Raw genomic sequence first — 15,351 nt, forward strand, 5'->3', positions numbered from 1 at the left:
TGTTGAGATACAATGCTCTAGAGCTATAAAAGAGTGAGAGAGAGGGAGCGAGAGAGATGATGAACATAAGGTACATAAAGAGGCATACATTTTTAGATATGTCCAATGTGTGGAGACATTTTACTTAACTTACTTTACTTATTTGTTACAAAGGTTTTTTTTTTTCACTTCCTCTCAGTTAATTTGGGAGACAGGTGGGAAGATTACTTATACTGATGCCCACCCCCCCCCCGCCCCAAAAGAGGACTTTTTAAACATTTTTAAAAATTCACAGATAAGAAGGAAGTTTGGTAGGGAATAAAGACAAGCAGGGCAGTATTAAAAGAAATGTGTAGAATTTGTGCTTTTTTAAAAAAAAAGCAAGTGGTATGAAATGGAGATTCATGGTATTTCAAAGACAATCCTTTTTTTGTGTCTGTCTTTGTATATGGAAATGTTTCTTTTTTATGTTTAAATTCAGGAAAAAGAAATTTTGAAGGAAGCATCAGGGAACATAGTCTCATTTCAGGATAGCTATCTAAAACAATAATATAGATAAATTTCATACACATACAAAAGAAAACAGAAGCAAGTTTAGGACAAAGACAGGGAAGGCAACATTAGTACCACCACGTTAAACTGAACATATACATTTTGTAAAAGCTATATGGAACAGATTTGTAGTCTCGCATACAATCCTCTTTCTGGATTTTTTTAATATGAAAATATTTGTGTTTCTTTTTTTTGTTTTTTTAATATTTGTGTTTCTTGATGATTTTTCAAATTTATAATAAATTCTTTCCCCCCAGAAATGGACAGCAGAATTCAGATTCATGTAATAAATAACCAATCTTAATTCATGAAGACTAATGATAAAATATATTTCCCTCCTCCCAATAGAAAGGTGCAGAATGATCCATATATTTGGTCAGACAATGTCAACAGGCCTTTTGCTTACTGCTTTCCTTGGTTACAAGAGAAGCAGCAAGAGAGGTCATTAGGAAAAGGTTTGGGAACTGCTTTTCATATAGGATGAAAATAGGTAAAGAAAAACATTTAGATACTCAGTTTGGGTTTCCATTTTTTGAAAATAACACAGCAAGACAGAAAAGTTGCTGGAATGTTGGGAAGTAAAGCACCCTGCACCTCAGGCTCTCTACATGTACAATCCAGTGTACAGGACAACCCTAAAATATCACGGGCAAAACAAATCCTTACCTCATCAGTTCTAAAAGTCATTCTGTTGCCACATGAGCCCTGTGACATGGTTGTGGCCTGGGTCCTGGCTAAATCTACTCTCCTCTCAAGAATATCGCACTGCTCTGGGGCCAATTCATAAATATGGCTCTACTCAGGGGCGCGTCTAAGGTGGTCCCATACCAAATCATGGTTAGGTCCGGTCTAAAAGAAATACAAATTTCCTCTCCCCCAACGGCTTACATCTTCAGGTAAACTTCTGACTGGCCCTAGTAGCAGTATAACAGCTGGGACTTCTCCTGTCCATTAAGGTTTGTGAAACACCTGTGGAGAAAATACTGCAGAGCGCATCATCCCCGTTTTACAAATTAAGAAACTGAAGCTTGTGGTTAAATGATCTGCCCAGAGCTGCACAGCTAGTACAAACCGAAAGTCAGGTTCAAATCTAGGTTTCCCTGAAAGTTTAGTACTCTTTCAGGGCTAGACTGGAGGATCAGACTGGCTTTTTCTCAGAGGCTTGGCAAAGTTCTCCAGGTAGTTGTCTCATTGTGAGACTTTTTGTGTAATAACTTATACCTTAATTCTTCATGCTTCTAAAGATAATGAAGAAAGCCTCACGTGACCTTCCTCAACAGAAAGCCATCTACAGACATTAAGCTACAAGGGCAGTGCCATTACTGATATAACTTTTGTAAGTCAATAACCTTAGTATGCTTACTCTTTTTGAAATTAATTCTTTCATAAATTTAACAGATAAAATAATAAAAGTGCTGAAGGGATGAGAAATCTGTATTGTAGAAACTTGTACAGCAAAAGGATTTTTAAAGTGTGGATCATTTAACCTAGAAACAGGGCCATGCTGGGAATTCTAGAATCTGGGACAAGTTGGCGGTGGCAAGGAAAGGATTACTGCTGGGGAAGATGCTACCTGGGAAGGGAAACATGGCAGGACTAGAATCACCTGGACTGGAAGAAGACCCTGTGATCCCACATGCGACATCTGGTTGAACTTGGAGAGGGGCAGATTATGCCCTACAGGGGTGAGGAACCTGCGGCCCACCTCGAGGTCACATGTGGCTTTCTAGGTCCTTGAGTGTAGCTTTTTGACTGAGTCTAAGTTTTACAGAACTAATCCTTTTTGTTAAGGGGATTTGTTCTTTGAAGTTTGGATTCAAAGGGCCACATCTGAGGACCTAGAGTGCCACAAGTATCCTCAAGGCCTCGAGCTCCCCACCCCTGCACCTAGAAAGTCCAATCTGTACTCTTACAGCTTCACCAATCCCTGACTCCCTCAAACCCTCAAAAGGGAAGAGAAATTGGCAGGTGAATGGGTGGTCATCTCCCTCAACCCCAAAATGTGGAAGAACGTGAAACGGATGAAATAACACCCCTCCAGAACCTAGATGTATAACAGGGGTGAAGACGAGAATACCAAGAGAGGGAATACTGCGGATTCAGGGAATAGTTATATAGAAACCAGAAGACTGTGCAGTAGGAGAACTGAAAGTTGGCAATGAAAGCTTACTCTCTCTACATTTTAGTGCCTGTAGCATAGCCCTGGTTACTCTGCCCTAGTTATGGTTCTGAATAGAAAAGTTAGAAGATGAGCAGGTTAAATCTAAGACAGTCCTCCCCTAAGACCTCTGTACTTTGAGAAGCAGAGATATTTGATGAAATCAGGAACTGAAATTGTAAAACATGTAAAAGAACATGTAAAAGACATCTTTTTGTCTGTTGGACGCTGCCTTGGTTAGGAAGTTTTGATTAAGGGCATTTAAGTGGCACAACAGACAGAATGTTGGACCTGGAGTCGGGAAGACCCGAGTACAAATTCTGCCTCACTCACTAGCTGTGCCATCCTGATTGAGGAAGTTGGACTCAGCTTCTGAATCTACGATCTTGTGATTTGCTCCTGTCTTGGGAAGAGACTAACGCATTCAGCTTCAAGAGGAAAACAAATGGACCTTTCCAACAAATAAACAAGTATAACGGGACACCTGAAGGCAGAACTAGACGCCTTCACATAATCAGTCGGACCCACCGAAGACAGTCCATGGTGACAGGACTGGCCAGCTGTGCCTCTGGTCTGATTCAGTATGACAATTCTGAGTATCAGTACCCGGAGTAGCAATACCCACTCCCATCTTCAGCATTTTAGGTAGGATTACAGCAGCTGACTGATTTTTATTAGTAACTCAACAAAGGCGAGTCAAAGTGTAAAGATTGTGAATTGTTAGATGTCCACAAAGTTGCAGCAAATTCTACCGCTGCCAACAGTCCTTTCATACTCCATTCTTTACAGCAACTCATGAAAGAACCCAAAAGGAAAGATGTGACAACAAGAGAGCTGTTGTCAGAAGGTTCCTTTACAAAGTTTCCTCTGTGGCCAACCAGATGGTCACAGTCAGGCTGCAAAGGAGGGGAGACTGCCCACATACAGGCACCAAACTCGGTACTTCCCCTAGAGAGCAGCTCGTGGGGAGGAAACAAAACACACGCTGAAATACCCAGAAGTTCACAGAGGACAGTATTCTGACTTACTTTTTTTAAGTCCATACATAATCAAAAATCAATAAAAAAAAATGTTTTCCCAGAAAGACCCCAGTAGTGAAATCCATAACCTGAGACATCTATGCACAAAGTTTAGGTAACTAGCAGGGTGAGCTAGGTCTCAAAGCACATTGGGAAGGCTAACACCCACCCACCCCCACTCCCAAGTATTCCTGAGGCTGGGCAGGATGAGATTCATCTCTCTCTGGCCAGGAACTGGAAATGGAATGTGGCCCTAGATGAGATGACCTCATCCACCACATGTATCAGGGATCAGGGTGATAGAATGTCATCGTTAAGGTGTTCTACTCACACGAGGAAATTCCAGAACTGGGAAAGGGAAACAGTAAACAAGCATTTATGAAGTATGGACTGTGTTAGTGCTGGGAGTAACAAAGACAAAACTGAAACGGTCTCTGGAACGGTCTCAAGGAAATACAGACACAATAAGTCTAAGGTGAAATTCTTGTGGAGGCAGGAGAGCATTCGCAGCTGTGGCGATCAGGGAAGGATCCATGTGGGTGGTGCTGAGCTGAGTTCAGGAGGACTTCTAACATGGGAGGGCGGTGCATTGAGTGAAGGCCAATGGAGAAATGACTCCAAAGATGTTATTGGAGTGCACTCACTGACTACCTGGGCAAAAAGGGGAAAGAGATGAGGAGTTCAGGAAACAGACCACTAGCCTGGGACAGGGCGCATAAAAGAACAGAGGCAGGAGACTTCAATTCCCGAAATGCCTGCTGGAGTTCTCTCCACGCTGAAAGCAAAATGGCTCACGGCCATTCAAATCCCCTTAATGATAACTTCATTCTTCAAAAGGCAGTGAAACTGGGGGAAGATTTTATTCTGGATTTGCCTCTCGATTAACACAGAAGAATTGATTACTGAAGTGAAAACAATGGGAACTTTAGGGGAAAGCTAGTACCACTTCAGAGTACACAAGAGAGGAGAGGGAGACGGGCATCATCCTACATGCATCTTCTGGGGGGGGGGGGCATATTCAAAAAGATTCAAAGAGAGGATAAGCTTAGTACCGAGGAAGTTTAACCCAGGAGGGACAGGAAATAATCGACGTGGAATCCTGAAGGCCCAAGGGAAACAAGTCTGATAGGGACGAAAAATGGGAATTATAGAGAACTCTAGATCATCTTAAGACTTTTAAAAGGTAAACACCAAAGATAGAAGTAAGGGAAAGTAAATGATGAATACAAAAGCATAGCAGAGCACTCTAAGAATCGTGTCAGGAATGAAATGTGGCAAAGGGAGAAAGAGAAGGAAAACAAAATGGGTTTAAAAACTGTGCTGGGGAAAAGAAGAAAATCAAAGATGGGACAGTGCCACTGCGAAGGTGGCATAAGAGATCAGAAGATGAGGGCAGGTTGTCCTCGAGTTGGCAACTCTCATCTCATTCAAGAGTTGGGATTAGTCAAGCACCTTAGATAGTAAGAGAACACCCAACCCTGGATTCAATTCAATAAATATTTATTAAGCACCTATTAACTGGCAGGCATTACGCCAAGCACCGGAGATACAAACAAGAAAACGAGATACTCTTGGCCCTCAAGGCACTTCTCATGTAATGGAGGCAGACACACACAAAAGGACGAGAGGCGGCCACAAGGAGCGGTGTGGTGGTCTATGAAGTAGAAGCCAAGCAGAGTGGCTGTTGGAAAATGAAGCGCTGAAAACTCACAGACAGGACTGCTGAGCCACTGTCAGTGAGATCTGAATGATGACAGAAAATGGGAGAAGTCTCAACGAACTGGAGAAGGGCAAATGCCCCAATTTAAAAAGGGGGGGGCGGTGGGAGAAAAAGGAGCCAGCATCTCTAAATGCCAGAGAGCCTGAGTTTGATTCCTTGCAAAATTCTAGAATTAAAGGGATGGTTTATGGACATCTGGACAAGGGAGAAGGGGTCACAAAGAGCAGACCCGGCTTCAGCAAGGATGCGTCACGCCAGACGTACCTAACTTCCTTTTTTGATAGTTTCTAAACTATTACATATCAAGGGAACGCTGCAAATGTACGTCGTTGCCGTTGCTGTTCAATCACTTCTCATGTGCGCCCTATTCCTTGTGACCCCATTTGGGGTTTTCTTGGTAAAGACACTGGAGCCGTTTGTCATTTCCTTTCCCAGTTCATTCGACAGATGAGGAAACGGAGGCAAACAGGGTTAAGTGACTTCCCTAGGGGCACACAGCTAGTTAAGTGTCTGAGGTCAGATTTGAACTCATCTTCCTGACTCCTGCCCTGGTGCTTTATCCACTGAGCCACCAAATCGCCTGCACACACACACACACACATACACATACACACACACATACACACACACACACACACACATATATATACATACACACACACACAGATTTTAGTATCTCATGCTCTTCTTGTGGGGAAAAAACTGAAGAGAAGTATGCTAGACAGCAGTACAATTAGATGGATTCCAAAAAGGCATTACTAGTTTCAAGGACCTTGGGAGGAAGTTTCCAGGGGATGTCCTAAGGATCTGTGCTTGGCCTAGAGCCGGCATTTTATACACAACTTCTATAAAGACACAGATAAGATGCATAACCAAAAGCTAGAACACCTAACCAACAGAGCAGCAATCAGGATCTAAAAAGATCTTTGATAGGCTGAATCTACTTAGCTGAAACTTAACAGGGATAAATGTAATGTCTTCCATTTGAGGGTCTTTTGTTTTTAAACTCATTTCACAATTGCAAGATGGGGAAAGCATAGTTGGACCACTATTTGAAAAGGACTAGGGACTATTGAACTAGAGTCTAGTTCATTGAGTTAACTGTGTGATTTCAGCCAAAAAACTCAAAATGATCTTGGATGGAATTGAGAGAGGCCCGGCCTCCAGGCATGAGAAGAGGCCAGTTTCACTCTCTTTTACTCTGGTCAGACTTTAACTAGAAGACTGTGTTCCAACATCTGAAGGGCTGTCATCACACAGAAGAAGGATTAGACTTGGTCTCAGAGGGCAGAAATCAGGAGCAATGGGTAGGAAGCAGTTTTATGCTTCATGCTATAAGGGACAGCTTAACAATTAGAAATAAAAGTAGAACGGCCTACTTGAAGAGGTGGGTTATCTTCTGAGTGGTCTTCATGAAGAGGCTGGATGACTACTACTAGCTGGGTTTCTTGTAGGACTTATTCTTTGGGGGGACGGACTGAACTGGACAGCCACCGAAGCCCCTGCAATCTGAAATGCTGGCACTCCAATTTTGTGAATTATCCATTAAGCATTCTTTGGTCACTCAGCCACAAAGGCAAATGTTTTTACTTTTCAATAAAATGTGAATTATGTCCGGTATTCAGGAGCGTTAAAGGGGGTCCGGCTTGTTATTTCAAGTTCCAACACAGAAGCCAGTCACAATCCTCTTAACATCAGGTGAACTAGATTCAGGATGTCCACAAACATTTTAATGCATATATGTCTTACTAGTTTCATCCCCACCCCCGCACCCTGCTGACAGTGATTCTGGTTTTCAGGGTTCCTTTCAAACACCCCACTTAAGCGGATTCCTTCTCTCTCACCTCTTATCTATCCAAATCAAAACCTCTCCTTTTACATTCTTTAAGCTAACCGTGATCTAGATAAGAAAAGAGAGAGAGAACGCTTGAGGGCCAAACTCTTAGGGCTAGTTAAGCAGAGGCAGAAAATGATATATTCTACAGGGAGCAGAGAAGGCAAAGGGGAACAGGGGCCACAAGACCAGTTCTGTAAACAAAGCCAATCCTTGCCAACACCTTTTGTTTCACCATGTTGATAAACCATATCCACCCTGGTCCTGCTAAACAAACTGAATTTTCAAACTTCAATTGTCTTTTCACACTCCTTTACCCCGAGTGCTGAGAACAACACGTTGGCTATGGTTTTCTGTTTGTTTGTTAGGTGATAGCAGTTAAGTGACTTGCCCAGGGTCACAAAGTACTAAGTGTTAAGGGTCTGTGGCCAGATTTTAACTGAGGTCCTCCTGACACCAGGGATGGTGCTCTATCCACTGTGCCACCCAGCTTCTATGGTTTTATGAAAACGCAAAACATCATAGTTTGAACAAATTATTTGAAAAAATTTGCTTCAGTGGTGGTAAGACGTATGAAGGGGGAATCAGAGGCAAAGGCCAGAAACACGAAGTTCTGTTTCCTCCACTGCTCGCTACGGTCTTCCCATCTGACCACAGCCACTAAATACACAGGCAATTCACCTCTGGTCCTGTTCTTCCCTGAGTTCTCAGGTGAGGGCCAAAAGATCAGAGCTGGAAGGGGCCTCAGAGACCATTCAATTCACCTCTGGTCCTGTTCTTACCCGAGTTCTCAGGTGAGGGCCAAAAGATCAGAGCTGGAAGGGGCCTCAGAGACCATTCAATTTAACCACCTCATTTGTGAATGAAGAAAATCTGGAGCCTGGAGCTACCTCACACACTTCCTCGACCACTGAGGCCCAGGGAGGTTACGTGACTTGTCTAAGGGTGACACAGGTCAAGATTTGAACAGAGGTCCTCCGACTCCAAGCCCAGTGTTCTTTTCACATCATCATGATGAACTGAGTTTAAGAAGTTACTGCTTATAAAACTTGGCTGGAGTTTTGAGAGATTAAAAGAGAGGAGAAACCTCTGATTAAATGCTTAAAATAGTTTCCTCTCTCCTCTTACATTGTTTTCTGATATAATATGTAAAATTTAGGATTAAATAACCCCGGGAATGCGCTGCAAAGAGCTGAGGCCTTGAGTCAGGAGACCTGAGGTTGAAAAATCCACCTTCGGCACAAGTTACACGGCAGTGGGTGGACAGGCCACTTAGCCACACTGACCTCAGTTTTCTAATCTGTAAAATGAAGATAATACTATTTGTACTGCTTATTTCACTTGCTATGAAGGAAGAGGGGCTGTATAAATCAGGTACCATTATTACAGAAGTGGGAATTACTTTTAATGCAGACTTTGGGCCCAGGGTGCCTGGTCAGAGACTTACAATAAATAATCCCAGCTTTTTTTCACCTTTGCTCTTCTTCAAATAGGACAGAACATTTTCCCCCCTTGTCGATACAGCCAATCAGAAAGGAGAGAGAGCGTGGAAATTTATTTTCTCTAGTATTACAACTCAGCAATGGCCAGTAATCATTGAAGGCAATAACACATCTCTACCGCACCACAGATTTGCATAATTTTAGGAGACACTTCTCACATTTATTTACGTCCATGATATTAAAGACTAACCTACAATATTCTGTATATATAATAAGTACTCTGACCCTGCCCCAAGACAAAATATTACATCGTCTTTAAAAGATGAGGAAGGAGAAAAGAATAGGACTTAGGGACTCTTTTTGTAAAGTGAAAATCAAAATTAAGCTGCATGGAAAAGGAGCTCTCATCTCTGCTACATACCACCCCCACAATCTTTGGCCCGTGTCACTGTGTCTCTCTAGGCTTCAATTTCCTTAGACATTATGACTTCTAATTTCCATTCCAGGATGAAATCCTACAACCTTTTTGCACAGCTCGAATCTGACTATTCTTTTTAACCTCAGAAATTTCTCCTTTTATATCCGTCCCCACCCAATCTGTTACTCAGGAGACCAGCACACCCAGCAAAGTTTCCTGTTCTCTTCCTAACGCTGGCTAGCATTTTGTTAAATCGTAATATCACGACCCTACACCCCTGATTAAAATACTCCTAAGTAAACAGAGGCAATGATTCTAAACCTAATAGAAAATGGAATCACAACCCGAGGAGGTGAAAATTCAGGAAGCCCAACTCTATTAAAGATCAGCAAGCCCCAAATCAAACTTGGCACACAACTGCTTTCCACAGAAGCCTACTACTTGCTCCTGGCTCGATCACGATCTGATACTACTTTTACCAATAACAAAAGCCTGAAAAGGTATTTTTATAAATCTATTTTTTTAAAAACCACCAAAATCTTGGGAGGATTTCACATTCCATTTTCATATTAAGTTCAGACCAATCGCCTTCAGAAAATGTAGAAAAAAGACTTCACTATATATCTCCAGAAAGCACAAAAAGGAAAAATGTTTCTTTCAAACAGTGGTATACGAATGTTAAGGAATATTATTATGTACTAAAAAATGAAAAATACAGTAACAATAACGCGAAGAAACACTACAAGGAAGTAGTGGTAACTGTAAGGACTAATCTTAGTCCAAAGAGATAAGGAAACAAAAACCCACCCTCCTCTTGGCAAAGAGGCCGGGGAACCACAGGTGCAGAATGTTACAGCCACTGTTAGAAGTAATCCTAACTGCTGGTTTTGCCATACTGTTCTCCTTCGTCACCAGAGAAGGGTTTAATACTAGAGTAGGTAGGAAGGGCATATCTAGGAAAGACAGACATAAAAACAGAAGGTACCCATAAAATTTGTATCCAATAAACCTGAGGGGCCAAGAAGATTTTGCCCAAAATGCAACTAACGTAGCCAATAATAAGACTGCCAAACCTATATGCATCTTACAAAATGCTGGCCGAAGAGGTAACAGAACACGCCTTTTTTTACAGCAGAGAGATAGGACGCTGTATTGTGTACTTTGTCAAACTAGATTTCTCTACTGCTTAACTGTTTTTGTCAACTGTGCGCAATTTGGGGGTCGGGGGAGTGTAAAAAATGACCAATATAAAGAAAACATTTTCAAAATATGAAGCAAGCTGTACTCAACTACAAAATCACTAAATTTAAAAACAAATGGCTAAGAGAAATGCTAGATATCTTGAATACAGAATACCTACCAATCTGCAAGGCAAGAGCAAAAGAACTCAGCCAATCTTGCACGTAAAATTAAATAGATTGGGAATTAACATAGCCGTTGTGGGCATCAGGAACAAAGGATCTATGAACGGGTGAGCAGTCACGTGCGCCATTGGAGGGAGTTTGTCTAAATGAGTGCCCCAAATGCTAGGAGAGCCTTGTGTTCCACAGAAGACTTGTCAGCTTATAAGCCTTATTTTAGAAATTCTCCCTTCGGTGCCAAAGACCTGAATTCTGTGTTTGTTACTCCTCAGACAGCACTTGGTGACACATTTCCTGCACTAGTCTGTGTACTTGTAGTATAAACTGTTACAAGAGAAAGCCAAGAAAACAGAACTTAGTACTCGTCAAGATTTTTCTTCAAAATATATTTAATGGTTATATTTTATCTAAGGAGTTCATGATTTATAAGATTCAAAAGTTATTGTCTTTCCCATTTGTAGTATTTTCCTATGATTATGGACCTGGGGTTTCAGTATGGGGCACCCAGCTTGGATGAATCCTGAAATCCTGTAAGGTCAGGGTTTAAAATAACTTCCAGAATAGAAATAACCTTCAGCTCTGTTACTAAGGCCAGGAAAGGGTTAAGCCACGGGCAAAGTGGCTTAGCATTAAAAACATTTATTGACTGGACTTGTGTCAGGGACAGCCTGCGTTTCTAAGTCAATATGAACCTAGTCATGAGAAACCAAACTGGGTGTCTGCAAGGGGAACTGGACATCAGAAGAGAAATAAAGACAGCAAATTCTTACTGAGAGGCTGAGACAGATAAGACAAAGATGCTTTCCAGCTCAGAGTTTATAGTTCTACCATGTACTTAGCCCCGAGAAAAGAAAGGTGTTTAATAAAGGACCGGACTCTTTGTTATCGTCGTTTTTAAGGCCATACAGTAGCAAATGCACAGAAAATGAAGTGCCTGGAATGTGGGGGCCCCAACTCCGACTGGCCTACTGAAAATGTATATAAAAATCCAAGTATACCTTAGAAAACTAGTTTAAACCTATTTTAAAATTTCTGCTAGCTGCTTTTGAAAAGAAAAGGCTGATATGAGGATGAGTTGGAACTTAAAAATAAATTTCCTCCGACAATCTGATCCTGAAAAACAAGACTTTCTGTTGTTACAAGAATAAATACCAGCAGCCTCATCCCCCATGGGTGACTCTTAGAAAACAGGCCAAACAAGATTTCTGTCCCAAAGGAGAACACCACAAAGGATAGAGGTTCAGAATAGCAAGAGGATATCTACCCCCCAGCCAGAGATGAAAAATCCCCCAGAAGCTGGGAGAAACAATCACCAAAGCTTCAGAATGAACCCTATTACAATGGCCAGATGGACTGCCTTTTTTTGCCACGAAGAACATGCAAATGTTTCCCACTATGACATAGGACTATACGTAATGTTTACAGTACCTGTGGTTTTGGGAGGTTCTGGAGGGGGTGGTCCGCCCTGCCAGCCATATTGCGGATAGCCTTGGTATGGATACCCTGCATTAGGGGGTGGATATGGGCCTTGAGGCCCAGGAGGAGGATATGCTTGAGGACCACCTGGTTGCTGTACATACGGTGGATATGGGGCAGTTGGGCCAGGGTCCGAGTAGGGTGGAGGATTTCCGTAACTCATGTGGGAATGAAAACCTTTCCTAAAAGAGAAACAGAAAAATAATTAATTTTGCTTCTATTCAAATCATTCAGAAAACCTCCAAACAAATTACGTGACTGCTAATAATCAATCAACATTTATTAAGGCACAATGCTAATCAGAATGTGTCATATGAAGTTATCCCATTTAAAAAGAAATCCTCTGAAAATTCTATGTATGTGATGATAACTTAAATAACATTAATAGTGCGACTAAACTACAGGGTAAGAATGTCTAATCTGTATCTAACCAGCTTAAATTGCAAGCAAGTCTCGAGAAACTAAACTGTATCGGTACAATTCTGAAATTTTCTGAGTCAATCAGGTTTGATGAGGAATTGGGCGGAGCCAGGTAATACCAGCCACAGGGTGAAGGAACCAAGAAAGCTAAAAGACTCATATCCACTTTGGTGGTTCTGCTATGTTCTGTAGGCCCACGACAGTCACCGCACTACCTCTCATCACAATGAAATGGGTTTTTTTGGTTTTTGCTGCTAAGCATCTCCTTGGAAAAAGATGTCTACAGGGATTCTCTAGGTATGACTCTAGGGTTCTTATTTACGACTTGCTCTTCCTTTCTAGCTTTCATTAGCACAGGCCCGATTTCCTCGTCTACTCTAACCTCCAGTGATCTTTCTCATTTTCTGAGCCCGTGTGGACAGCTCATTTGATGCTTAGCTCATGTATTTGTCCAATTCCCTACTGTTGTGTTTGAGTTATTCCCTTTTTGCATTTCTATATAAACGTACAAGCTTGTATACTGTTCTTGGTAGGCTCTTCTTACCACTTACTCCCTAAGTGTCTAGCACAGTACCAAGGACAGACACATCATGCACTCAAATATATGTTGTGAGCCAAGTAGGGAACACAAAGAATAACCAGAAAACACTTTGATTGGCCAAGAAAATCAGGATAATTTTCATACCTAAGTAAAAGTAAAGCTCAAACTAATGAATATTCCCTTAGACTTAGACATTCTTAACGGTGAGATTAAAATGTTTCCAGCCTTTCTCTTCTGAGGGAGCTGTTCTTTCATTTCAGAATTCTTTGTGCTTTTACCAGGGAAGCGTGTGCCAAAGGGACTGATTAGCCTACTTTGGAATCAAGTCTGAGAGTCCAAATGGCTTTAGTGGGAAGGATATTTTCCCTTTCTATGCTATCTACTGGGGAGGAGGAAGGTGGGGAGAGAACTCTCATGATAACTAAAATCTTCAGAAGAACTCAGGAATGCATCAGAGGTTAATCTTTTTTTTTTTTTTTGGAGGGGGGAAGGCAGGGCAATCAGGGCTAAGTGACTTTCTCAAGGTCACACAGCTAGTAAGTATGTCAAGTGTCTGAGGCTGGATTTGAACTCAGGTCCTCCTGACTACAGGGCCAGTGCTCTACAGAGGTTAGATCTTAAAGATAGAGTTAAACTTCTTTCTCTCTGCCCCCTAATTTCTAGGTTAGGCAACTGAAGTTCAGAGAAGTGAAGTAACTGATGACTTAGGCAAAGCCACATGGCTAGTTGGTGGAACTAGACAAGGTGTAGATTCTAGAATGCAGGCCTCTGATCTTCTGTGACAACAGCGCTGGATCTGGTAGTGGGAGGCCTAGAGTTCAGATTCTAGTTCTGCTTCTTGCTGCATCTCAAGAGATAGAAGGGCCCTCCCACTGAATATTTCCCCAAGATGTGAGAACTCACGTCTCTCCAGTGTGGAGACAGGCACCTACTGCCACTTCAATCAATCCATAAACTGTGACTAAGCACCTCCCACTACTGTGCTACGTGCCGGGGACACATGCCGGGGACACACAGACAAAGTGAAACAGTGCCTGCCCTCAAGGAGTTTCCTCTCTATTTCTTTTTCTGCTAATCTGGATATTTTATATATCTATAAATACTCGTCTGTGTCATCTAAATTATTAGTTTTATCTGGCACATATTTAGGCAAAATAGTTTATATTAACTTACTTTATTTCTTCTTTGCCTGTTGTGAATTCTCCTTTTTCATTTTGGCAATTTGATTTTCCTCTTTTTGGGTCAAATTAATTAAGTCTATTTTGTTTTTGTCAATGTGATCTTAATTTTATTTCTCAATTCAATTTCTTTCTGTTTTCAGTTTTGTTTCCCTTTTACTTAATTTCCAGAATATCTAATTTTTGTGTTGGGGGAGGGGTGTTTAAAATTTTGTTCCTTTTCTGGGTTTTAAAAATCATAAGCCAAATTCACTGATCTGTTCTCTCTTCTTGGTGAAATCATTTAGAGGTATAAATTTTCCCCTAAGTACTGCTTTACCTACATCCCAAAAGTTTTCATGTGTGTTCTCATTATTTTCTTTAATGAAATTGTATGTTATTTGTAGAATTTGTTTTCACCCACATATTCTTTAAGATAATATTAGTCTCTAAGTTTGAATTCTTTCTTTACATGCCTTTTATTTATGATAATTTTTATTGTGGTGTGGCATAAAAGACCAGTTTATTTCCATTTTTCTGCATTTGTTTATGAGTTTTTTGTGCCCTGGTAATTTTTCTAATGGTGTCATGCACAATGTGTGTATAGAAATATGTATATTTCTTCAAGTTCCTATTCGCTATTTGTCAGAGATCTACCATAATCTAACTGTGCTAAAATTCTACCCAGTGACTTAAGACTTTTTTCTGGTCTTTTAGCTTTGTCTTAGATTTCTCTATATCTAAGAGGGGCACATTAAAGCCCCGAACTATTACAGTTTTTCTACTTCTCCCTACTGTTAGGTGCATAAATTATTTATATTAATTCACTGTCTATGGTGCCTTTAAGCATAATGTAGTTACCTTATTTGTCTCTCCTAACTACATATATTTTTACTGTTGCCTTGTCTAAGATGGACTGCCACCTCTCCTTTTTTTAATTCACCTGAAAGCATAATAAATTCTGCTCCAATCTCCCATTTGAAATCTGTGGGAATCTTCTTATTTCGAGAGTATTTCTTGTAAATAACATATTGTTGAAATCTGCTATTCTCTTCTGTTTTGTGTTTGAGTTCACTCTATTCATTTTCGCTGTTACGACTGCTGTTAAACCCTCTATCATACTCTTTTATATGTTTTCCCCTCTTTGTCCCCAACCTTTTCTTTAAAAAGAAGGTGGCAGTGAACAACAAGGAATAGGATTAATGCTTAGTCGCCCGTAACTGAAGTGGTCTGACCTGACTCCTCTGCCCTCCTCTCTTCAGATTCTGACGCTG

General features: G+C 41.1%; 1 protein-coding gene across 2 annotated transcripts in view; it reads right to left on the minus strand.

The window, feature by feature from the left end:
• Positions 1 to 15,351, minus strand: part of CYSTM1 (cysteine rich transmembrane module containing 1) — a 105,708-nt gene that overhangs the window by 36,562 nt on the left and 53,795 nt on the right. For both annotated transcript variants that reach the window (XM_036750250.1, XM_036750249.1), the window contains exon 2: positions 11,912 to 12,141. In XM_036750250.1, the coding sequence (XP_036606145.1) occupies positions 11,912 to 12,122 (211 nt within the window). In that variant the 5' untranslated portion in view covers positions 12,123 to 12,141. The remainder of the gene's footprint in view (positions 1 to 11,911; positions 12,142 to 15,351) is intronic.

The sequence above is a fragment of the Trichosurus vulpecula genome, chromosome 3 (assembly GCF_011100635.1).
Source record: "Trichosurus vulpecula isolate mTriVul1 chromosome 3, mTriVul1.pri, whole genome shotgun sequence".
Lineage (NCBI taxonomy): Eukaryota > Metazoa > Chordata > Mammalia > Diprotodontia > Phalangeridae > Trichosurus > Trichosurus vulpecula.